Source organism: Phascolarctos cinereus, unplaced genomic scaffold, assembly GCF_003287225.1.
Source record: "Phascolarctos cinereus isolate Bilbo 61053 unplaced genomic scaffold, phaCin_HiC Scaffold_4;HRSCAF=312, whole genome shotgun sequence".
NCBI classification, from domain to species: Eukaryota; Metazoa; Chordata; class Mammalia; order Diprotodontia; family Phascolarctidae; genus Phascolarctos; species Phascolarctos cinereus.
The window spans coordinates 649,866,680-649,892,385 of NW_027555847.1; the positions used below are offsets into that span (position 1 = coordinate 649,866,680).

The following is a 25,706-nucleotide window of genomic DNA, read 5'->3' on the forward strand; positions in this document are numbered from 1 at the left end:
GAATAGAGTCAAGGGCAGGCTGCTTCCAACTCTCTCCTTACTTTCTACAAGACAATAGTGTAGGTCACCCTAATTTCACTGATGACAAAACTGAGGCCTAGGAGAGCGATAGGACTTACCCAAAAGTAGCCAAGCAAGGACTCAAACCCAGACCTATGTACCCGTGTTGTTTACATTATGCCGTAGCCCTCCTCTGGGTTCGAAGGCTCCTTCTTGTACAGGCCCTGACAGTCAATGTTCTACATTCCAAGTCCCTCCCAGGGATTCTGGCATTCTGGTATTATAAGATCTCTTTTTATGCCATCCTGGAATTGAAAGTGGGCTTCATGGGGCTACAGAGGAGGAGAGAGCTGAGCTCCTTCTTTCCCACACCTGTACTCGAGGTCAGATGCCTGCCTCAGCAACATTCCTACTTTAGGACCCTGCTCATGGTACTAGAATGTCACGAAGAGGAGGGTCTGAAGAAAAGGCCAATTAACAGTGCCTCATGGCTCAGGAGGAAGAAGGAGAGGTGGAGGAAGAGGAGGAAGCAGCCTGAAGCCTGTGCAACAGCAATGCCGCATGACCATCCCTGGGCTATAGCTCTGAATCTGTCTTCTTGTAAGGTCATACAAGGAACAGCAGGGCAAGAACACTCAGGCTGGCACTGCTTAAAGGCCAAGGAATGGACAGGAGCCACAAGGTGACCTTGTAATTCCTGTCCCTCAGCCTTAAATACAGAGCTGCAGAACATCAGACCTGGAAGGGACCTGGGAGATCGCTTCATTTTACAGCTGGAGAAACTGAGGCCCAGAGGGAGGGATTAACTCAACCACTGTGACACAGCAGGACAGTGGCTGAGCTGGAAGCAGAACCTCGGGTTGCTTGACTCTGGGGTCTACTTACCATGCCGTACTGCAAGCTACCTCCATGATTCCTCTTGGAAAAAACAAGGGTTTGGAATGGGAAAGATAAATAATTCACTAAAGACCCCCCCAGCCCTCATACTAAGTTAATAGTCTCAATTTAAAACACACACACACACACACACACACACACACACACACACACACACACACCCCACACACACCAATTAAATTAATTGGACACTTTCATCGAGTTCACTAAACGGAGAGAATGGCTTTATTAACTTAATCACTTCCTCAGCAATTAAATAATTTTATTTTTTATTAACATCTTTGGCTTTTAAGCTGTGAGTCTAACACTTCTCATCTGATAGCTCACAAATGGGCAGATTCCTGGCCCCGGGGCCAGTGTGCTCCCCTAACCCTGTAGCAGGGGTGCCTTCCTGTGTATGGGACACTGAATAGACAGTCTTCCCCAATGTGCTGCAGCACATTTTGTGTTAAGGGAACAACCCTAGAGTCTAGACCCAAGAGACCTGCATTTAATCCGCATTATCGACATTTCCTCCATTGCTTTCTTGAGTCTAGTCCACCAATAAAACAATAAAGCAAGCCTTGATTTGCAGTTTGCACGTTTCTGAGGTGTGAATGCTCCAACTGAAAACGTAAGAACCAGCAAGCTATCTCCAACATGCCCAAGTTTAGTCAGGCATTTCAAGCCGGAAGGTGTGCTTTGACCAAACGTATTTTGAAAATGCCAAATTTATCTAACCTCCTCCTATTTCAGGGGAAACCGAGACTCAGATAGAGGCTTCTCTAAGCTCATACAACACATCATGGGGGCCGTCTCCAGTCCTCCTGGTCTGTATCTTGCCACTGGACCCAGATGGCTCTGGAGGAGAAAGTGAGGCTGGTGACCTTGCACAGCCCTGCCTCACTTAAATCCACTTCACTTGTGAGCCACAGCATCACCTCCCTGATGTCATGGTCCTCTCAGAGAACGAAGGACAAACAATGACAACAGCATCACGTCAGCAGCACAGCCAGGATGCAAACCCGTGTCTCTTGACTCCCCCGTACGAGGCTCTTGCCACTGTACCGCAAGCCTTCTTCCTCCGTTCTAATGGAGGCAGCTGGCCAGAACGCTGAGTAGGAATGAGGAAAACCTCACTTCTTGCCTCAGCTCCTTCCTAGCTGTGTGGCCCTGAATGGGCCATTTAATACAGAGGTGTCAAACTCAAGGCCTAAGCTGCCTGTGGCCCATAAAACTCCCTAGTGGGCCGGAACCAAATTAAAATGTAACTGGAAATGTTTTGTTAAATAAATAAATAAAAATACAATAAATTTATGGTTTATTTATGGTTTTTATAGAGTCAACAGGAAGGCAGCAGGAATCCATTTCTATTTGAGTTTGACACTACTGATTAACCCTTCCCCTGGGAAGTCATATAACTCCTCTTAGCCTCAGTTTCCTTATTTCTAAAATGAGGATGATAATGGTGCCCACTTCAGAGGGTTGTTGTGAAGACCAAATGGGATAATTAATGTAAAGCTCTTTGCAATCCTTAAAGCCTTTTATAAACATGAGCTGTTATTATTAAGTTCGCTGACATTTTCTTGACGGGGGTTTAAATTAAAATTAAATAATACTTGTTACTTTATTCAATAATGAAGTAAAATCATGGCCTAGTTTCCTTTTGCAACCACACCAAACAAAAAGAGGTGGATTTGTGGTTGCCTTAATGAGAGGAGGGCCGGGCGAAGAATTATTCCCAAAATGTCGCAGGGGGAGGGAGGCTCCGCGCTCTGGGTCTTGCAGGGAAAATACTTTATGAAAATTTATTGCCCCATAAAGGAGAGAAAATGACTTATTCAAAAGGGTGGGGGGGGGAATGCAAAGGGCTGCTGGGTTGGGAGGTGCTGTGCTAGCAACTAGGATGGGGAGGCACTGTAAATAAACTGGTGTCCAGGATGTAAATCAAAGCCTGGCTGCCAAGGCCTGAGGCCCAGATGGGAGGCAGGGAGAGAAGTCAAGGGCATCTCAGAAAAGAGCCCTGCTGTGGGGAAAGAAGTCAGCCTCCATCACTGACTTCCCCATCCTATGGGGCATCAGGCCTCAGGTTCCCGGGAAATGATGGCGTTAGAATCAATGATCGCTAAGGTTCCTTTGGGTTCTGACAATATACATTTTCTGTCTTACTCCTCCACTGTGTCAGGCTCTAAACTCCCTTTCTCTAGGGGATGGATCACAGGGTCACCCATCTCAAATTAGAAAGGGGCTCCCCATTTTACAGATGAGAAAACTGAGGCTCCCCAAGGAGGTTAAATCCCTCAGGGTCACCCAAAAAGTAAGCGGCAGAACTAGGATTCAAACCTGGGTCTTCTGCCTCCAAATACTCCACACTTTCCTCTGTATCACACTCTGAACTTAAAAGCTGATAATCTATTCATTTGTGCTGGATCCTGAATCTCACTCTGACGTCTATTCCTGACTTCTTCTTAAACTAGAGGCTCTCCAAAAGACAGCGATTGCATTTCCTCCCTTAGACCACAGGCTTCCCAAGGGCAAGAGCTGAGTGTCCCCCCTCACTCCAGGGGTGCTAGAGGGCCAGGGCTGCATTTTCTTCCAACACTTAGTCTAGGGGTCTGGTTCTAGAGGAAGGTCGAAGGAGGTCATCCCATGGCACTTACTCCCCAGGCTCTTGGGTACCAGGACAGATTTTGGGTGGCCCTGGGTGAGGTGAGGGGGAAGTAGTCCTCCTGCCTCCACCCAGGTAGGCTGGAATAGCACACTTTTAATGAGATAATATATGTGAAAACACTTTGCAAAACTTAAAGTGCTATTTAAATATTAGCTATTATTATTCCTGCCTCTATCAACTATTCTATCTTGCTTTCCAATAAGATATTTGATGGAGGTGAACTATAAAGCTAGCCCTTGTGCCAGATGTAGGCTGGGAGGAGGAGGGGGGCTGGGCTGAGTCCATGGTGCTGATTAGACTCTCCCTTGATGGGGGATTGGTGGGAAGAGAGAGTGGTGGGAAAGGTAATGGGGGACAGCAACCAGATGGACGAGTCAATGAGCTGGAAAAAACCAGGGTCAGGGTAGGACACGGCATCAGGGATAGAAACAAGGTCTAAACCAAAAATATGCAAGGTCTGAGGCTAGGGCTGGCAAGGAACAAGGTCTGGGTTTCAGGCTTCAAGAGTTGGTGCCATGTGTTAGAATAGTTGATCTAGACACAAGCTGGTCACACCAAGGGGCCACCAAGGACACAGCAGTTGTCAGTCAAACCAACCACTATTGAAATGCATTCTCTGGACTCTTACCTGCCAGCTGGGGAGTTCTTCAGGGCACCAGCACCTTTATTAACATTCCAGGAAAATAGAAGGCAGAAGGCTCATTCCAGCTCCTATCAGCAAGGACAGAGGCTCTCCAGCCCACTGCTACCAACACTAACCTCTGTGGAATGTATCAAGCAGAAGACACGTTAAGGAAAATTAACTTTTCAAGTCAGGAAGGGGAAGATGAGACTAGTAACTAGTTGATGGGGAAAGGATCTGAGTGTTCTAGGGGACCCAGGTTGAACAGGATGTGGCCACCAAAAGAATCTAACATCATCTTAGGCTACATTCTAAGAGGTCTAACTTGTCTGAAATAAGGGGATTGGTAATCTTTTTGGACTTTACCCTAGTCAGACCATATCTAGAGATTTGTGTTCAATTCTGAGGACCACATTTAACAAAGGACATTGACAATTCCATGAAGGATAGGGTGGTTGACTCAAGGGAGAAAGATTTGTTGGCTTGGCCTATGACCGTCTGTCAGGGATGGTCTTGTGACTGGGGCAGAAGCAGCCTCGCTTGCTCCCTTCTACATGAAGGATGGAAGAATTAGTTAAGGGTTAGTGCTGAGGGAAAGAGGTCTTCATGGACCCTAACCTTGAGGGCTCCAGCTTGGGGAAAATATAGACACAGAGAGGGGCCTTTAAGGGACTTAAGTTGTCTGTGCCTAACAATCCCTTAGTTATGAAGATCTGAAGCTGAGACAGGAAAGGCGAGACCCAGAAAGAAGGGACTTCCAGATTCCCAATGCAAGCTTCCTAAAGTCATTTGAGCTATTCCTCTTCCTGTTTATTAGTCCACAGGCATTTATTAAGTGTGTATTATGTACCTGGCACTGTGCTATGTTGGGTATATAAAGAAAGACATAGCACAGGGGGAGAGAGCATATAAATATCTAGGTATATAAAATACGTACAATTATATGAAGGCAGTAGTGGGGGGGGGAGGGAGAAATGGTGATAATGTGAAAGATCTTCTAGAGAAGGTGATATTTGAGCTAAGGAAGCCAGGTGAGGGGGCAAGGCATTTCTGGCATGGTGGATAGCCAGTGCAAAGGCAGAGATGGAGATGGAGGGTCACGTTTGAGGAAATGCAAGCAGGTCGGTGTTTCTGGATCACAGAATGTGTACAGGGGAGCAAAGTGTAAGATTTTTTTTTTAAAAAGAAAGGCAGTAGGTTACAAAGAGCTTTAAATCACAAACAGAGGAGTTTACATTTGATCCTGAAGGTAATAGAAAGGTACTGGAGCTCCTTTAGCAGAGGGATAACATGGTCAGACCAACACTTTAGGAAAATCACTTTGGCAACTGAGTGCTTGGTGGATGGGAATGGGAAGACATTGGAAGCAGGGGAGATAATTTAGAAGGCTATTTCAATATTCAAGGCATGAGGTGATGAGGGTCTTGTAGCTATAGGGGTAGAGAGAAGAGGACACAGACAAGAGAATGTCATGGGGGTAGAAACAACAAGATGTGGCAATGGGTTGGAAATGTGGGAGTGAGTCAAGGTTGCAGGCCTGAATGACAAGAAGGATGATGATGTCCTCAACAGTCAACAGGAAAGGTGAGAAGAAGGGAGGGTTTGTTGGGAGAAAATGTGAGTCCTGTTTTGGACACGCTGGGTTTGAGATACCAATGGAACGTCCAATTTCAGATGTAAAAACGGCAGTTAGTGATGCATGATTGGAGCTCAGGAGAAAGACTGGAGTTGCATTTAGAGAAGTATAAAAACATTTCCCCAACCGGGGGCTTGGGGGGAAGACTATTCTCTTTTCTAGTGCCTTGGTCCCTGGTAGGAGTGGCCTCAAACTTAAAGCAGAAGCTACAAACATCCATCCCACCACGTTCACCCCTGAATTTGGCCTCGCTGATGGACAGAAGTCACTCAGTTTCTTTCTGGCAGGACACAACATCTTTGGCCAATTCCCTGATCTGCCAGATCTCACAGACAGCTCTTCTGGGCTGTGCTGGTACCTCACCCGGATTGGTTGTGGTTGCTACAGCAGCCTCTGCCATGGACTCCTATCACTGGATCTCTACAGTCCTTTTGAATCTCACAAGGTCATTCCATGTCCAATACTTCACCTGAGGGTAGAAAAGAAGAGACACGGCAGAGAGAAAAGGAACAGCTGGGCTTGTGCACTCATGGGCCAGCGACCTGGGTGGAGGAGATAAAGGCTGAGCCCTCTGCCCGTACTCAGAGGCTTACTGCACGTCACCTTCCTCATCTGAACTCTGCCAAGCCCGCTGCAGAGGGAGAACAACTTGGACACGATGCACATTTCTGTATGAACACCAGGTTCCAGCTCAGTACCAAAGGACCTTTTCTTTATTTACCATTTAGTAGGCAGTTAGGAAACAGAACACCTGCTAGTTGGGCCCCCCCCCATTCTGCATCCCCAGGTACCTTTGGACCTTAACTGGGCTGTCATAGGTTGTTCTCCTTCATTAAATAAATGAATATACAGTTCATGAACCAATGAATATAGTGCAGAATTACGTAAGGGCAAAGGAGCTATCAGGCAAAGTGTTCTTGAAAAATCTGAGGAAAACAACATCTTCACCTGGGGAAGGCTCCATGGAAGAGGTAAGACTTTTTCTGAATCTTAAAGGAAGAGAAGGATTTAAACAAGCAAAGATAAAGACAGAATGCAATCCAAATGGAAAGCATACCTGTCCCCCCCCCACCATGGGTCCCTCCTCTTCAGCTGGTTACTAGCTGGGATGCAATACCTACTCAAGCCACCAGGTGGCTCTCCAAGCCTGTGCTGCATCCCTTACTACTGCACATCAGGCAACAAAATTTGTGAAATTAAACTTGTTGAAACCAATTCCTTTAGCCTGTTATACCCTCCCCACTAGGAGCACTGGATTTGGAGTCCGTGGGCCTGGGTTCAAATAATGACTCATCACTTCACTACCTGTGTGATTTCTCTGGGCCTCAGTTTCCAGCAGTCCAAAGCTTTTGCAGACATTCAGCGTACCGACGTTCATCTCCACTGCGTCACTCTTGAGTTCAAATCTGGCTTGACATGTGCCGGTTGTGTCACCCCAGGCATGTCACTTCAGCTCTGCCTGCCTCAGTTTCCTCAACTGTAAATGGAGACAATAATAGCACCTACCTGACAGGGTTGTTGGGGGATCCAAAGAGATATTTGTAGAGGGCTTAGCACGTAGTAGGCACTTCATAAAGGGGAGGGGAGGGGAGGGGAGGAGAGGAGGGTGGAAGGGAGAGAAGGGAAGGAAAGGGTGGAAGGGAGGAAAGGGTAGAGGGCAGGCAGGAGGGGAGAAGATTCAGAAGGTTGTGAATGGAGGTCTGAAGTTTTGGAAGACATGAGGATAAATTGTAAGAAGGAATAACTAACACATTGGATGAGAGTCAGGTGTCAAAAAGTTCTTGACAGGTTAGAACCCTGGACTCAATCCATTAAATGCTATTAATTGACCAAGATGTAGTAGTAGTAGTAGTAGTAGTAGTAGTAGTAGCAGCAGCAGCAGCAGCAGCGGCAGTGGTAGTGGTAGTAACAATTTTAATTTTAGTAGTAATAGCAACTGATATTTATATAAAGACTAGCTGTGCAATATTGGGCATGTCACTTAATTCTGTTTGCCTCAGTTTCCTTATCTGCAAATGAGCTGGAGAAGGAAATGGCAAACCACTCCAGTATCTTTGCCAAGAAAACCTCAAATGGGGTCACAAAGAGTCAGAAACAACTAAAAAAAAACAAACAAACTGAACAACATAAGATTTGCAAAGAGCTTTATAAAATATTTTCTCATTTGATCCTCACAATAACCCTGTAAAGTAGGTGCTATTATCCCTGTTTTACAAAAGAGGAAAGAGAGGCAAATAGTGATTAAATGATATGCCCATAGTTAGTATTTGGGGTTGGATTTGAACTCAGGTCTCCAGGTGCTATGCTCTAGCCACTGTGCTACCCAGTAGTGGTCCAGATCTATGATTTCATCGATGTAGGGAGCACTTTGGAGAGGAAACTCCTTCCACCAGTACAGATCGGTAGCAGCTCTTCAACATTTAGTCTTAGAGAGTTGCCTGAGCATTAAGGAGTGAAGTGACCTGACCAGGGTCACACAGGAACCCAGCTCAACCTGACTCCGAGGGTAGCTCTCCATCCACCACTCCACGCTGCCTGAACTATAAACAAATATCAGTCAATATTGTGAGACATAAGAGGAAATCTGAGGCTGCATTAAGACAAGCATCGGGTCAAGCACTAAGGACGTGTTAATCCAACCTGCCTGCCCCAGTCCGATCACATCTGAGGCCCTGTGTTCGGTTCTGTGTTCCACATGTTAGGGAGGATATCAGTAAGTACGAGATCAGTGCCCCGTCCTTGAAGCACACAAAGACATTCCTGCCTGTGGCAATTCCAATGCGTCAATTTTGGGGAGCCAGTTTCTGGCGACTGTGACTCAGGGTTGATGCTATGTGATGAGGAAAAGTCATTGAATTGGCTGGGGAGCAGGAAAACTGATAAGCCAGAACTGAGTGTGCACAGCAAAGGTGAGACTTGGGCATCATTCAGTCTCTCGCTTCCCGCTGAGGAGTGGAGCAAGTACTCCTACAAACTGCTGGGTAAGGGAAGGAGGGGCTGCCCTAGCTCCCACCTGGGCGCTCTGGCAAACCTGAGCACGTGGCGACTGTTTCTTTTGTGTATAACTGGGGCTGGTGCACAGGCACAATAATGCCCCTCACAGAAGAAGGTGAGGTTGTGTAACGCATACTACTCCTTGATCTGGAGCATTCACAACCACAGGGTGAAGAGCAAGATTGTGGACTGTCTGGATAGCCAGAACTGGAGTACATTCAAAAGGCATTCACTGGCCAAAGTGGGACGGTCCTCCTTCCTGCCCGGCTGCGTTCAAGTGAGGAGGCAAGGACTAGGCCCTCAGTGGGGAGAGTGCCTTCAGGCCTTTATCTCCCCATCAGAGTCTTTGGCCTTGCTGTTGTATCTATTCTCTCCCGATTTTACATAAAGGAGCCTAAAGATGGTGCTGGCCTTGTGAGCTTCAAAAGGTCAGGAGAGCAAGCCACCTGAATTCTAGGAGCTGAAGTCCGGGCCAGGATTTCCCAAAAGCCGAATGGCATGGGGTGAAGATCCCAGAAGATCCGAAAACCCCAGAGAACAGCAAAGTTAGCAGAGATTTGGACTCGTCCATCCATAGGCCATACAGCATTTGGAAGCGAACTTTGTGGGACAAATGCTATGTAGAAACTGTGTCAAATCTGAGTCCACTCTTCCCAGAGTCTGAGGTGGTATAGGGACGTGGGACCCAGTGTTTTGGGGGAAATGCTTGTACTTTCTGTTCTCGCTATATTTTCACAGTAAGAATCCCTTTGTAAAAGTTAATTGATGCTGATTAATTAAATGAAACTGGCACTATTCACTAGTAGTGAATAGTGGAGAGAGCACGCTGGAAAGGGGGCTTAAGCTAAAGTATCAGAGAAAGACTCCCCTGGAACTTCAGGCATATGCCTAGAACCTTGAGGGGTAAAATAACCTGTCTTATTCTGGGAGAATGAGTCCAGAATCTCACTAACTCATCTTCATTTATTTATTTGTTTGTTTACCTATTTATTTATTTGTTTATTTTTGGCTAGGCAATGGGGTTAAATGACTTGCGCAGGGTCACACAGCTAGTAAGTGTTATGTGTCTGAGGCCAGATTTGAACTCCTGAATCCAGGGCCGGTGCTCTATCCAGTGCACCACCTACCTGCCCTAACTCGTGTTTATTCTTTCCTAATGTTAGACAAACAAGTATTCCAAGAGGGGTTGTCAGAGTTTAGGAGATCCAGAGAACCGATCAGAAGGAAGCAGTAACAGTGCCTGATAGAGCTGAAGTAGCCAATGATGGAGGAAGCATATGCAGGCAAATCTGAAAAGAAAGTGGAGTATAACAACAGCATCCTCCAGGGTCAACTATAAAACCTCCGCTTGGCTTATCAGGCCCTCCATACACAGGCCTCTTCCTACCTCAATAGTCGTCTCATACTTCACATCCTCTACTACCCCCTCTGAGATCCAGTGATTCTGGCCTCCTTGCTGCTTCTCAAACAGAACGTTCCCCATCTCCTGTCTCCAAACATTTTCACTGACTCCCCATGCCAGGAGTCCCCCTTAATCTCTACTTCCTAGCTTCCCCGGCTTTCTTCAAGTCTCAGTCAGAAGTCCCATCTTCTACAAGAAGACATTCCCGATCCCCCTTTAATGCTACTGCCTTCCCTCTGTTGATTATCTCCAATGTATTCTGTATATAACTTGTTTGTACAAAGTTGTTTGCGTATTGTCTCCTTTCATTAGATTTTAAGCTTCTCAAAAGCAGGGGCTGAATTCTGTCTTTCTGAGTATCCGCAGTGCTCGGTACTGTGCCTAGCAAACAGTAAGTGCTTAATAAATGCTTACTGATTGACTGACTTCAGAGATCAAGACCCCTTGCGATGGGGAGAAGTGGCAGCTTTGGACTCTATAAAAGCCCCAATATTAGAACCCAGCTCAGAGCTACAGCTAATTAGGGACTTCACAAAGACTCCAGGAAGGGAGAAAAGGACATCCAGACAAGAAGTCAGAAGATATCCCTCTGTCACATGTATCCTCTTACACACAGGTCTTATTAATATTGTACTTTAAGTTTGAGCCCATTGGCCCCAGGGACTTTCTGTGCTCAAAGAAAGACTGTTCAGAAGTAGGATGGTCTCATGTAGGGTGTGTCATAGAGGAGATTCTGCTGTCAGACTAGATGTCTTCTGAGGTCCCCTCCAATTCAGTGACTGCCCCTGTGGGTAGTTAGGGCAGAATGGACAAGGAGGTCCTAAAGGTTGAGAAGGATGATGAAAGAGGACAGAGTGTTAAAAGGGTCATGATCACAAATACTGAAGTCACCAAGTATGATGTAGGGGAAGGGGTGAAAAGGAAGACCGTGAATCTAGTGCAAAAGTCTATTGAGAAAAAAAGAGAATAACACGGAGGCTGGTGGATGACAACCATCAAGATCTAGAAAAGGCTTACATGAAATAGTATGAAGTACAATGAGGACAGATTGTTCAGTGATGACGGCAGACAGAGAGAGTCTCAATGCTAACAGTGGTGCATTAGTGCCAGAAGACACAAGAAGCGCAAGAAGAGATTAAAGATGAAAGGGTTTTCTCAATTGATAAATGGTCAAGGGACATAGACAGGTATTTTCAAAGGAAGAAATTCAAACTATCTATACTATATTAAAAATGCTTCAACTCATTAATAGAGAAATTAAAATTAAAGCAACTCAGATTCTACTTCGCACCCATTCTACCTGGCAATGTCAATGACGGGGCCTGACAAATGTTGGAGGGACTGTGGGAAAACAGGCACATTAATGTATTCTGGGGTAGTTGTGAATTGGTCCAGCTATTCTGGAAAGCAACTGATAACTATACCCCCAAAGCTACCAAACTGCATTTGACTCAGTGACACCACTGCTAAGCTGATACCCCCAAAAAGATCAAAGAAAGAAGAAAATGACACATTTATACAACAAAAATGCTCAATATATCTCTTTCTGCAGTGGCAAAAAAAACCCTAGAAACTCAGGGGGTACCCATCAATTAGGGAGAAAGGTTGTGGAGGACATGGACTAGAAAGGGTGTACTACCAGAGGACTAAGAGAATGCTTCTGAACTCTCTATAGTGTTAGAAAAAACTACACGGAGCATGTATTCTCAGAGTTTGAGGAGACCCAGTAGATCATCCATTCCAACTCATACCCAACAAGGAATTCCCTCTGCAACATTCTTAATAAGCAGTCCTCCAGACTTACAAAAGCTTCCAATTGCACTCACTCTCTCTTCCCTCTCATCTGAGGACTCCACCTCTTACTTCACTCTTTCTCCCAAACTGAGGCCACTTTCTGAGACCTTCCTTCTCCCCACCTCCTCATCTCATATCACTCAGACATTTTCCCCTAATACCTCCTTCACTTCAGTCTCTGAATGAAGAGGTGGTCCTTCTCCTTGCCCAGACCCTTCTACTTGTATCCTTGATCCCATCTTCTCCAGATCATTCCCCACTCTCTCCCTAATCTTCAACCTCTCCTTTTCTACTGGTTTCTTCCCTGATCCCTTCAAACATGCCCAAGTCTCCCCCAAACCTTAAACCAAATACTCAACCCAACTATTCCTTCCAACTTATCATCAAATATTGCTTTTCCCTTCCATAACAAAACTCCTACAAAAAGTCATCTGTATTTGTTGCCTGTACTCCTTCCCCTCTCACACATTTCTCAACACCTTGCTATCTGTCTTCTAACCTCAAGTGAAAGTGCCTCTCCAAGGTTACCAATGGTCTCTTAATAGCTAAACACAATAGCCTCTTCTTGGCTCTCATCTTACTTGACCTCTCTGAAGCATCTGACACTGCCGACTATCCTTTCCTCCCAAACAATCTCTTTTTCTAGGTTTTCATTATACTGCTCTCTCTTGGTTTTTCTACTTATCTCATTGTTTCTTAGTCTCCTTTTTTGGACTATCATTAAGGCTCCATTCTCCCCCTCTGCCAGGCTTCAGTGTATATTGGGGTACGTCATAGGCACTCTGTCTTGGATCTTTTCCCTCTATACTCTCCCAGTGACCTCATCAATTCCTACTTGTTCAAAGTCACCTCTATGAACATCACTCCTAGATCTGTATATCCAGTCCTAGTCTCTCTCTTGAACTACAGTTCCATACCCATTGCTTAATGAACATTTCCAACTAGGTGTTCTGCAGGTATCTTAAACCTAACATGTCCAAAACATAATTCATTTTCTTTCCCCTCAAAACCATCCCTTCTTCCTAACTTTCTTATTTCTGTTGAGGATATCACCATTCCTATTTCTACTCAGTTCACAACCTCAGTCATCCTCATTGTTATGCTCTTCTAATTAATTTCCATCTTGTTATTTCTACTTCCACATCTCTTGCATCTATCCCTTTCTCTCTACTTATTTGGCTCCCACTCCAAAACAAGCTCTCATCATCTTTCACCTGGATTATTACAATAGCCTCCTAATTGGCCTCCATGCATTCAGGCTCTTCCCCCACTAAAGCAACCTCCACTTGACTACTAAATTGAGGCAGATCTTGGGAAGTTTGAAGAACGTGACAGACAGAAGGGAAGGCCTACTGTACATCTAGAGTTATAAAAGGAGTATGAGGCTCTTCTCATAAAGGATGGAGTTTAACCCTGTGAGAAGGATGCATCTCATTCTTCTGCCCCATGCAATGATAAAGGGATCCATACATGCCATCAAGAGTGAAGTCAGAAAAAAAGGGTAGTACACTGACAGCCATATTTCAAGATGCGGAAAGGGAGGGCAGTTTCTAGTGAATTGCAAGCACCATTTGAGTTTTGTGACATAGCAGGAAAAAAAAGAAAGAAAAACCAAACTGATCTTAAGTTGCATTAAGAAAATAGTTTCCAAGGGGCAGCTAGGCTGTCCAGTGGATAGAGCACTGGCCCTGAAGTCAGGAGGACCAGAGTTCAAATCCCACCTCAGACCAAATACTTGACACTTACTAGCTGTGTGACCCTGGGCAAGTCACTTAACCCCAATTGCCCCCCCCAAAAAAAATAGTTTCCAGAATGAGGGAGGTGATAATCCCACTGTTTTTTGCTTCGGTCTAACCAAATCTGAAATATTATGTTCCATTCTGCACATAATAGGAAGGACACTGAAAAGGTGGGGGACTATTGTGAGGCCAACTAGGATGAGACCCTGCCATCCAAGGTTGATCAAAAAAACCAGATGTTTAGACTGGAGAAGATTCAAAAGGGAAATAGTAACTTTCTTCTACTTATCTTAGCCCTCTCAGTATTGGATCGTATCTTAAGAATTATCATCTAAAATAGGGATCAGAATTATTCTGATGCCAGAGGATTGAATGAGGGAGAATAAGTGGGAAATTACAGAGGCAGATGAGGCTTGATGTAAGGGAAAACCTCCTAGTTATCAGAGCTATAAAAAGTGGAACGGGTTGCTTTGGAAGGTATTTGGTTTTTCTCTCCCCCCCCACCCCCCCACCCCATTTAAGGTTTTAAAGACTAGATGACCACCTGCTTATGCTGTGCTGAACTAGCTGGATTCCGAAGTCCTTTCCAATTCCACGATTCTGTGACCAGATACAAAGTTTAATCTTTAATAGATGCATGTCAACTTAGACAAAGAAGTAGGATGAAAGTGTGGAAAAGACACTGGATATAGAGTCAGAGGAACTTGATTCTAATCCAAAATAAGAGACAGACCTATTGTCCTTTGCCCTGGTCAGATCACATGTTAAATATTGTTTGGTTATGAGCACCATGTTCTAGGAATGATACTGAGTTGGAGAGTATCCACAGTAGGGTAACCTGGGTGTTGAGAGGATGGGAGACCACGGCATTGGAGTATGGTGAAAGGAATCAGAAATCTTCAGCTTGAGAAGTGAGAACTCCAGTGAAGTACCACATCATAGCTGTCTTCAAGCACTGGAAGGGATATCGTGGGTAAGACTGAACTTCTTTTGCTCAGTCCCAGATGGCAGAACTACAAATAGGATTACATTTGCAGAGGCATATTTAGGCTCCGTGTAGGAGAAAACTGACTCAAAGATGAGCTGACTGCCTTAGGAGATGACTCAAACAGAAACAGAATGATCACTTATTGGGGATATTTAAGAGGGTATACTGATTCACATACGAGTGGGATTACAGGGACCCTGAAGTCTTTTCCAACTCCGAGATTCTGTGACTGGGCAGGGCTGAGCTGGACAGGGAGGGGAGCATGGAGACAGGGATCAGCAGTCAGTAACGTTCCCTGGAATGTAGCTTGACCAGCTCCTCTTGGTGACATCACAGTTGTAAGAAAAGAGAAGGAACAAAATTCCCCACTGCAGGCATCACCACATTTCTTACACCACCAATGAAGCTGATCAAGGTGCAGGAAGGAGAAAAGGGGAGAAAATAAATGTTCTTTCCCAGTCTAACCAACACAAAATCAGTTCAGTCATACATGGTAAGTTTGATCCAAAAGCAGGCCAGAAGTCTTTTTAGAGCTTTAAGGGGCCTTAAGGATCATTTACTCTAATCTAGTCTCATTCCACAAATGAGGAAACTGAGGCTCAGAGGTTAAGTGACTGGCCCAAAGTCATATAAGTAGTGGCAAAAGCAGGACTGGAATCTGGGTTCCCTAGTTCCCAATCTTTCTAACATACCATGCTGTATCTCTAGAGTAATTCACAAATACTCTTTCCTCACTGAGTTCGCTGCTGTATTAGATATCCACCCTATTGATTCAGTGGTTCACCCTCAGAGTGAGTTAAGAACAAAATTACAATACTGATACACACTACATCAAATCACACATATCACAAGTCATTTTATTGTTAATCATATATCAAACAGTGACAGTTACAGCAGGTTTACTTTTCTCCCTCACCCCCTTCTCCAGCTGGCCTTACATTTATCATTATGGTTTTAACCTAGTGCAATTAAACCCAAATGTCTTCATTTCTGGAGTTCAGAAACAAGTGCTAAACACCAAAAAAAATAGGAATATTCTACCCATCTGCAGAATCTTAAGCCTTCAGGAACATTACTGTACTGAATGTGTATGCTCCCCACAGGAATGTTAACAATCTCTCAGATTATAGCCTGACTGCAGTTAAATGGTGGCACAAAACTTTAGAATACTTGGCCCTATTCCATTTGTGGATGGCTCCCAAATTTGTATCTCCAGTCCTAACCTTCCCAGGCTGCTATATCTCTTATAGTTGCCTGGAGGGCACCGCACTTGGCCTTCTACTTATCAAAAGTTCATCATCTTATTTCTCAAACAGACATTAAGTATTAAGTCCTTGTTCTAGGCATCAGCCTCCTTTCAGATCGTACGGAACTGACAGCACACACAGTCCCTCTGAGTAGGAACTGTAAAGACAAGTTATCGTGCCCTGCCCTATCTTCCCAACACAGAAATATTTGGTGGGGATGAATCCTAATTTCTAAAGCTTTCCCTTCACTGTTGTTCTATGAGGGTAAGATAGAAACATTATCAAAGAATTTTTTCTTTCAGACAGCCAATCAACAAACATTAATCAGTAGTTTATTTGCATGTGATACTGAATTTGGGGCTCCATAGGGCTCACCTGCCCTGCTTGTGAGCTTACAGTTATTAACGGTGTTGGCTCAATGTGAATTCTTAGAGCTACAAGGCTCACAAATTAATACCGTTCACATGTTTGTATGGTGTGACTTTTCAGATGCTGGTCAAGTTCTGTGCTTTCACTAAGGGATCTCCCTTATCAACAAATACAAAGAAGACATCTGTTTTATTTTTCTAATATATTTGAAGCATCTGATGGTTTAACTTTGTTTAAATTGTGTTTGGTTTTGTTAAAAAACAAACAGACTGACTTCTTTAAGAAGTCAGATTGTAAAGTGCTGATTCAATGTGTCATTCCAAAAAGAATGTCTAGTTTACAAAACTGGCAAATTAGGGGAAGAGGACAAACCACAGGTTTCTAAAAAGAAACTAATAACTGTAAAAACAAAGAAAAGGAAGAACAGAGAACTAAGCTCTGCACAAAATCTCATTGCTCTGGAAGACGTGTGAAATGCATCAGGCCAAGAAAACTTGGGGAGTGGTTAAAACAGAGCTGTTCCTAGTAAATATTAAAAAAGAGTGAATGTGGTCATTAACCTATGACCTTCTAAGTGAGGACAGACCAGTGAAAAATTGGAAAAAGGACCTGGAAAGCCTAGTAGCTACCTAAATGAGGCACTGCTTATTGAAGAACTAAAGTATGTTTTAGGCAAACTCTCTAACACCCAAATCCCTTTACTGTGATGGAAACATCTAATTTACAATGCTGAATTTCAATGACAGCAATTGACCTGTGATGAAAGGCATGCCTAGTGCTTCATGTAGGTTGGATTTTCCTGTGGTGTGAATTCTCCAGTTATAAAATATGAGATAAGTGGTGATAACATATGAGAAATAGGCTGAAGGCCTCCAAATTTCCATTACATCCAAAGAGTTCCTCGCCAGTATGAATTCTGATGATAAATAAGAGCTGACCTGTGACGGAAAGCTTTCCCACAATCATTACACTTATGAGGTTTCTCTCCAGTATGAATTAGCTGGTGTTGAATAAGGGCCGAGTTCCTACTGAAGGCTTTTCCACACTCATTACATTCATAGGGCTTCTCTCCAGTGTGAATTCTTCTATGTTCAATAAGGGTAGTGCTCTGGGTAAAGGCTTTCCCACATACACTACACCCATAGGGTTTCTCCCCAGTATGAATTCCCTGATGGTAAACAAGTGTTGGCCTGTGACGGAAGGTTTTCCCACAAACATTACATTCATAGGGTTTCTCACCAGTATGTATCCGCTGATGCTGAATGAGAGCTGAGCTTCTAACAAAAGCTTTCCCACATTCACTACACTCATAGGGCCGCTCTCCAGTGTGAATTCTCTGGTGTCGAATAAGCTCCGAGCTCCACCCAAAGGCTTTCCCACATTCCTTACACTCATAAGGTTTCTCTCCAGTGTGAATTCTCTGGTGCTGAATAAGGGCTGAACTCCAACTAAAAGCTTTCCCACATTCATTACATTCATAGGGCTTTTCCCCACTATGCATTTTCTCATGTTTCATAAGATCAGAGTTGCGTTTGAAGCCTTGGCCACACGTATCACATTTGTAAGGTCTCTGTCCTGCAGGAGATTTATGATATGTCACTACGTGGTCACTGTCTTCTCTTGGAGTTTCCTGGTAGGCAGCTGTCATTTGTTTTGAACTTCTCTGCTGGGACAGGAAAGTGCCCTCTCTCTCCCCAACCAGATTTTCCATTTGCCTCTCTAAATGGTCCTCAAGTTCACAGGATTCTTCAAACAGTAGATCCTGAGGAACCCCACCTAAAAGTACTTCTAATATTTCTCCTTTCGAGTCAACTTCTTCAGAAATTTCCTGTTTTAATATCAACTCCTTGTTCTCAGTCCTGGCTTCACAATCTGAAAATATAAAAACAATACACAGATGTCAGCTGTGCCCTGTTCTGAGGCTGAGAAAACTGCTGAAACTAGCATCATCACATGGGAAATGTCATGTTACTAATACTTTGCCCATCAGTGGTTCTCAAAAAAGGCCTTACAATCTGAGGAGAGGATGGGAAAGGAAGGGCAAGAATGGCAATGTAGGGATGCATGTGGTGGGAGGGAAGTGAGGAGGAAGGGAACGGTCAGCACGCAATGTGCAGAGGGTTCTTCTCCCTGTCTCCCACCTTCCATTTCTAGCTTGCTTTTTTCATCTTGATTTCCTCTGCCTACAAACATGCTCAAGTGTCCTCAGGTCTAACAAGGCTTTCCTCTATCTTCCCTATCCATAAAGGTACCAACCCAACCCTCTCCTGCCCCTCCACTACTAAATGTCTTGAAGAAGTTGTCTCAACACAGTGTCTCAATTTCGTTATCATCCGTCTCCCCAAACCCTTGCAATGTGATTTCCACTCCAACCATCTACCGAAACTCCTCTTCATGGTCACCAGTGATTTGTTCACTGTTACATTCAATTTGCAGTTCTCTTCCTCCTTGATTTCTCTGAAGTTTCTGATACCATTAACCATCACCTACAATCTTCCATTGACCACAGAAACACAAGATGCCCCTGGTTCTTCTCTTTTCTCTCTTACAGCTTACTTCTCAGCTTATGTGGTTCTTCATCTTTTTCCTCACTCCTTAATGCATATGTTCCTCAAGGTCCTGTCTTCAGTCCTCTCTTCTACGGTCTCTTCCTCGGCCATCCTATTCACTCCAACAAAACAAATCCCACCTTCAGGCAGATGACTGCTGTCTCTAGATTCACTCGTCCTCTCTCCAGAGCTTCAGCCATACAAGTCCATCTCCATCTGGCAACTCAAAGTCAGTATTGCCCAAACTATGCTTATTACATAGTTTCTTCTAAGCCTGAAACCTATTATAACATCATCATTTCTGTCTGTAGCACCACCATCCTTCTTCTCCCACATTCAAAAACTTTGTTTTTTTTAAATGTTTCTCCCTCCCTCACCTGTTAGATCTAGTCAGTTGCCCCAAGTTAGACATTTCATCTCCACAATCACTCTAGCAACCACACCCTCTCTTCTCTAGTCCCATTACCACAACTCAAATTACTGTCTATCTAAGGTATTATGATAGCCTGTGAACAGGTTTTCCTGCTTCTATTCTCTTCTTTCTTCCAATCCATACATATATACAATTTACTTATAATCTTTCATATGCAGAAAAATGGTCACAGCATTTCTCTGCTCAAAATTCTTCACTGGCTCTATACTGCTTATTAAATTCAGACTCTTTCCCCTAATATTAAAGGCCATTTACACTGTTAGATTATCCAGTCTTTCCAGATTTCTCTTACAGGACTCCTCTCTAGATAATCTATGTACCCCCCAACCCAGATTATACTTTGCTTCTAGAACAGACCCTGAATTCTCCCACCTTGATGTTTTTGCTCATATTATTCCCTATGCCCAGAATAGCCTCACTTACCTCCCTTATTTGTTGAATGAATGCTACCAGCCTTTAAAGTGTAACTGATATACCACCTCCTATATGAAACCTTTACTGATCTCTCTAATCAGTAACAGAACAAAAAGCAGCTGATTTTCCAACTTTCTAATGCATATATCATATGAGCTCCTTGAAGGAAGGGATTACAGGAATGCACCACTCTGCCTAGATTACTTTTTTCACTGTATTTTAAGTCAAGAATGTTATTTGAAAGAATTCTACATTTTTTTTTAAGATTAAAAAAATAGCCCTGTGTGGAAGACGAAGTGTTATACATTGCAAATAGCCCTGGATTTGGGGGTCAGAGGACCTGAATTTGAATCCCGACTCTCTAACCTGGCCGACTTAACATCTTGGAGACGCAGATTCATAATCTGTAACATGGAGTCTCATAAGTATGCACTTGAAAGCATATAGGATGGCTGTGAGGAAAGTGTTTCATAAACCTTAAGATGCTATAGATAGGTGACTGACCATTCCTCCCCCAGCTCACAACTTCTATGTCAGAAGGAGGCTGCAAACAAGCCATGAGGGGAAGGACAGGATAATCAAAGCTGTTGGGACCTCAGGCAGCATGGCAACAGAGACTAGGGAGGCAGCCCTCATGGTACCTTCTGTTCTGGGCCCAGCACAAATGCAGGATCAGGCTCGGTTTGTCCACTCAACTTAAGGAAGAACACAGGTGAGCTACTCAGCCTCCCACAGAGACAGGGATGGTGAGGGGTCTTGAGTTCATGCCATATAAGGATTGTCTGAAGGCCCTGGAAAGGTTTAGTCTGGAGAAGAGAGGACTTAATGGAGGGACATGGAAAAGGAATCCCAACTGTTTTGTTCACCAAGGGCAGAATAAGGAACAATGAGTAGGGGTTGCAGAGAGGTAGTTTTAGGCTTAATAAAAGAAAAACTTTCAAATAATTACAGCTTTCTAAAAACGGGAGGATGATTTGGTAGGCAATGGGTTCTCCTTCACTGGAGGTCTTTAAGCAAAACACAAAGTGAATGACATTCCTCTACTATGAGCTCCCCCTTCTTCATTTCCGAACTTCACCAGAAGACCTGAGTCCTGAATACTTCTCACACAACTAGCTATGACAACCTGGCCAAGTCATTTCACTTCCCCTGGCTTCAGTTTTGTCGTTTGTAAAATGGGGATAATCACTACTACAGAACTGACCTTGTCACATGGCTGTGATGATCAAATGAAATAATGTACAGGAAGCATTCTGCCAACCTAAAGTGCCAGATAAGTGCCAGTTACTAATCAATCAGACCCACGTCTGCCAATGAGGTTGCCCTGGATAGCTGTCCAAACCTCAAACGTGTGAGCCCATGACCCAAGAAGCTTGGCCGTTCCTTCGCTCTGACTCCAGTCTGACTGATTAGGCCAGAAACTTCACTCACCCCCTTGGAATTTTCTTTCTTCAGTTCTCTGTGGATCCAAGCTCCAGGGTTCTTCCCCTCGCTCCAACATGCAGATCAGCTCAGGTTTGGAGATGGGGAGCCCTGGTCACATGAAGGAAAAGGGAGAGGATGGTATGCATGGAGAACTCAGCTTCCCCTTGTAATCCCCAGCCATTCCCCCCCCCCCCTCGTCTGGGGCAGAACAAGGAAGTCTTGACAAAGATAATTAATCAGTCAGGCCAAGGAGGTTTCTACAAGTGCAACTTGAAAGTTTTGACAATTTTTACATTTATTTTCTAATGCTTCTATGGAAGAAGCATTAGATTAAATAATGGAGAGGCAGCACAGTAGAAAGAATGCTGGATTTAGGATTTAAGCACTTGTGTTCGAATACCAAATCTGTCACTTACTACTGGGGTTCAAGCAACCATCAAGCTTCCATAAACTGAAGGGTCAGACTAGATGGTCTCTAAAGACCCTTATCATTCTCAAGCTGCTAAGATTCTAGGATTCTAGAGGGCCAAGAGCTCTGAACACCCAGCATCAAGGCCTGGATTTGCCATGTCGACGTGCCCTTGGCCACATCTACAATCTCCCTCTGGGATTCTATTTTTACAGATGATAGAGTGGAGCCAACACTGGGCTTGCGGTTGGTAGGCCTGCGCTTGAATCCTAGATAGGCTGCTTCCTCGCTACAGGACCTGGGACAAGTTACTCTACCTTGAGTTTCAAAGTCCTTATATGTAAATGAGGATAATAATTGTATTCCACTTATCTCACAGGGCTGCTGGAGGGAAAAAGTGTTTTCTGCACCTTAAAGCACTATAGAAATGGGAGATTATTATTACTATTTTAAAATGTCTAATTCTGTCTTTTCCCCTTTAGTACCACATATTTAGTAACAACAGGGGTGAACACGTTCTTAGGCCTCGGGGATACGCTCTTTAAAAAGAGCAGGGAACACTCTTGGTTTGTATGGCACAGCAGAGTTTTGGACATGAAGGCAGGAAAGCAGTATTCCATATCTATTGGGCTTTACCTCATAGGAACCTCAGAATAACCTGGTGCAATCGATAGTGTAAGAATTATTATTCCTATTTTACAGATGAAGAAATTAACGATCATAGTGGTTAAATGACTTGTCCCAGATCATATACCTAGTAAACAGAAGGGCCAGAATTCAAACCCAAGTCTTCAGTCCCAAGTCCAATACTCTACCTGCCATACTACCTCTAGGGCAGGGCTTATTTATGTGTCACGGACCCCTTGGACACTGTGGTGAAGCCTATGGACTCCTTCTCAGAATTATGTTTTTAAATGCATAAAATAAAATACACAGTATTACAAAGGAGACTGAGTTTTTTGAAATGTAGTTATCAAAATATTTTAAATAACAAAGTCACAGACCCCAGGTTAACCCCGACTCAATAGCTTCCAGTACTAAGGAACTAACCATTCCCCTCAACAGAGATGCGCTCCTTAGAAACACACGTACGTCTGGAATACAAGAAGGTTAGGAATCTCCATCCTTGACAAAACTCAGTGGAGGCTTCTGGAGTTTCCACATCTATCATCATGGGGAGGACCAGCATAAGCAGAATCTGAGTCAGTGGGGCAGGGAGCTGGGAGAATCCTTACCCAACAAACCCATGTTCCCAAAGTTCTCCAGCATCACATCCCTGTACAGGCTCCTCTGGGCAGGATTCAGATACCCCCATTCCTCCCGACTGAAGGTTACTGCCACGTCTTCGAAGTTCAGCAACCCCTGAAACAACACGTTCCTGCTAGGACAATGCCATAGGAGGCAAGAGTGGGAGAGAAAGGAAAGGATTCATAGGCGTTCGTAGGATCACATGACTTTGAGCTAGAAAGGCCCTCAGAATCCATCTAACCCAACACCCTCATTTTACAAAAGAGGAGATTCTGGCCCAGGGGAGTTGAGATAACCTGTCCGTGATCATGTGCCCTGATACAGTGGCAGAGCTGAGATCTACACCCAGGTACTTTGACTCCATGTCTAGTGCTCTTTCCCTCTACGCCTGGGGGGGGGGGGGCAGCATCAGAAAGAAAGAAGAGAGGAGGAGTCTGACGGTGGAAAAGGTTCTCTGCATACTTATCTATGTGGTGGGAAGCCCTGCAGAGACGACCTGAGATGGAAACCCATTTTGACTTCCTCCAGGTTACTAATAACCCAGAGGAAACAAACACCCCAGGCAAGCACCGAGGAGTGCAGCAGAAAGATCCCAGCACCTCCCTTTCCCCAAATCCTCCAGAGCCCTAGAAAACACTGGGCATTACGTCTCCTACGTTTAGAGATGTCACCCATTTAGTTATCTTAGGCAACCCCTCTCTCCTCCTCAGCTTGACCTCCAGTGAGGATAGGAGGATATTCTTTATGAAGGAACAAGTGAATTAATGTGTTTAAAAATTATAATGGATTACTATGTAAAATCCAGCTATACACAATTCTCTGGGGGCAACAGTCAAAATTTGAAATTCCTAGTTAATAAGACAGTGGAAAAACTATGATGACTACTAGTTTCCTGTTGAGCTAAAGAGGCAACATGCTATAATGGAAAGAGCACCAGCCTTAGAGTCAGGAAATGAGTTTGAGCCTTGGTTCTCCTAATTACTAGCCATGTAATTTTGGGCAAATCATTCAACCTGGGCCTCAGTCCTAGAATAGCAATAAGGGTACTTCACAGGTCATTGTAGCTATACTAAATACCCATTCCTAGGTTCTCAGAGGATATTCCAGCGGAGTTTAAAGTATGACAACTTACACCAAGCTGGTAAGGGTTCAAGAACAGGCCTGGCGACAGACTGTATGTCTGCCATATAATGACCAGTTAGCTAAATCTGAAAAAGCTCTTCATGAAAATGCTAGCCACCAGAATCTCAATCTTTTCTGCAACAGCAAACCATGGAAATCAACTACTAAGGAACAATGTTCTGGGTTGGGAGCAAGTCATTCACAAGACAAAACCATTAATCTAAAAAAAAAAGTTATAGGAGAATCATGAGAATGCACACATGCACATGTGTACATATGTGTGTATATACACATGTAATATATATTCCCCATGAATTTCCTGTACCTTTTGTGTATAAATTTATACATAAGTATATGTATGTATATTTATATGTAATGTATACACATTTACATATAAAACATATACAATTACATATAGTTACTATGCATATTTTAAATATTTTATATATGTGTATATTATACATGTACGTGTGTGTGTGTGTGTGTGTGTGTGTGCACGTGCATGTGTTTTGTTTCTAGAAAGTACAATATAAAGGTGTTAAATGGATTTAGGTTTGACCTGGTACAACTCTTGAGCCAGATGATCTGTTTGTCCCCAATATACTAGTTTTGTTTTGTTTTTTTGGTGAGGTAATTGGGGTTAAGTGACTTGCCCAGAGCTACACAGCTAGTGAGTTATCCCTAATATACTCAATCTGTGCTTAATCTACTTCCTAATGCTAGGTTATTAAAACATCTCAGATATCAGATTCCGAAATCAGGCAATAGGGTTTTTACCTACCACCCACCCCTAGTCTATAACTACACAAAGGGAGACTAGGGAAACATATCTGAATGTAGAGTCATGGGGCAGGGAGGGAAGTCACCAAGACACCAAGAAGTTATCCATATGAAGTTCCTCCTACATTCATAAATTTTAGTATGAGAAGGGGCCTTTTATATTCTAAGGCCTTATGAGATCCTCTAATCTAACCTTATTTCACAAAGGAGGAAACTGAAAGGACAGATGTGTTCTAATATCACAGGATACATAGGTAGCAGAGCTGGAACTCTTGATATCAAGATAGTCCCAGCCTCTTCAGTAGTAGGAGGAGGAGGAAGAGGACTAACAGTAGTAGTAGCAGCAGCAGATACTAAATAGTAGTATCTGCTAACATATTTATAAATATGATTTAATGTTTGCAAAGAACTTTAAAAATATTTCATTTTATCCTCACAATCAACCCACAGGTTAGGGTTTATTATGAACATTTTTTTAATGAGGAAACTGAGGCAAACAGAGGTTGTGACTTGCCCAGGGTCACACAGCTAGTAAATATGTGAGGACAGATTTGAACTCAGGTTTTTCTGACTCCAATCCCAACACTCATTACATAAAGTACTTAGAGCTTGAGCCCTAAGTGAGATTTGTTGAGCAGAGAAGCTCAAAGCTGAAGGAGCTGGGGCCACACTCAGGAAACAGCCATAAGATCTCGGGAAGGACAGCTCACCTGGGGCCTGGCTGTGGGGAAGATTGTAGTAGCTGCCATCACCTGGTCTCTTGGACTTCCCTCTAGGAAAAGGGTAGGCCCAAGATGAGCAGAAGCTGAGAGAGGAGAAAGTTACCATGAGTAAAATCAGTCTTCGTTTGAGATTCCTCCATTAACTCATGCTAACATTTCCATTCCCGTTAGAGGATTTGGAGATACCAAGAACAACTACAACTCTCCCTCTCCTCCCTCCCCTCCCTCTATACCTTGTCATGTCTTAAATTATGAGGGGGAGGGGC

At 43.8% G+C, this 25,706-nt stretch overlaps 1 protein-coding gene and 1 long non-coding RNA gene across 8 annotated transcripts in view; both read right to left on the reverse strand.

The window, feature by feature from the left end:
• Window positions 1-1,121: 1,121 nt before the first annotated feature.
• On the reverse strand, window positions 1,122-7,238 carry LOC110214216 (uncharacterized). The gene is made up of 2 exons (XR_013486356.1): window positions 7,111-7,238; window positions 1,122-6,274 (listed from the first exon to the last, which is right to left on the reverse strand). It is a non-coding gene; the product is annotated as an uncharacterized LOC110214216 (long non-coding RNA).
• Window positions 7,239-15,553: 8,315 nt separating this feature from the next.
• LOC110214195 (jerky protein homolog) overlaps window positions 15,554-25,706 on the reverse strand; it is a 31,495-nt gene continuing 21,342 nt past the window's right edge. For 4 of the 7 annotated variants that reach the window (XM_078153788.1, XM_078153787.1, XM_078153786.1 and 1 more), the window contains 4 exons: window positions 25,429-25,523; window positions 22,804-22,930; window positions 21,166-21,267; window positions 15,554-18,210 (listed from right to left, as the gene is read on the reverse strand). In XM_078153788.1, coding sequence (XP_078009914.1) covers window positions 17,222-18,210; window positions 21,166-21,267; window positions 22,804-22,930; window positions 25,429-25,467 — 1,257 coding nt within the window. In that variant the 5' untranslated portion in view covers window positions 25,468-25,523 and the 3' untranslated portion in view covers window positions 15,554-17,221. Of the gene's footprint in view, window positions 18,211-21,165; window positions 21,268-22,803; window positions 22,947-25,428; window positions 25,524-25,706 lie in introns of those variants that run through there. The other 3 variants (XM_078153790.1, XM_078153793.1, XM_078153792.1) reach the window with 3 other exon arrangements.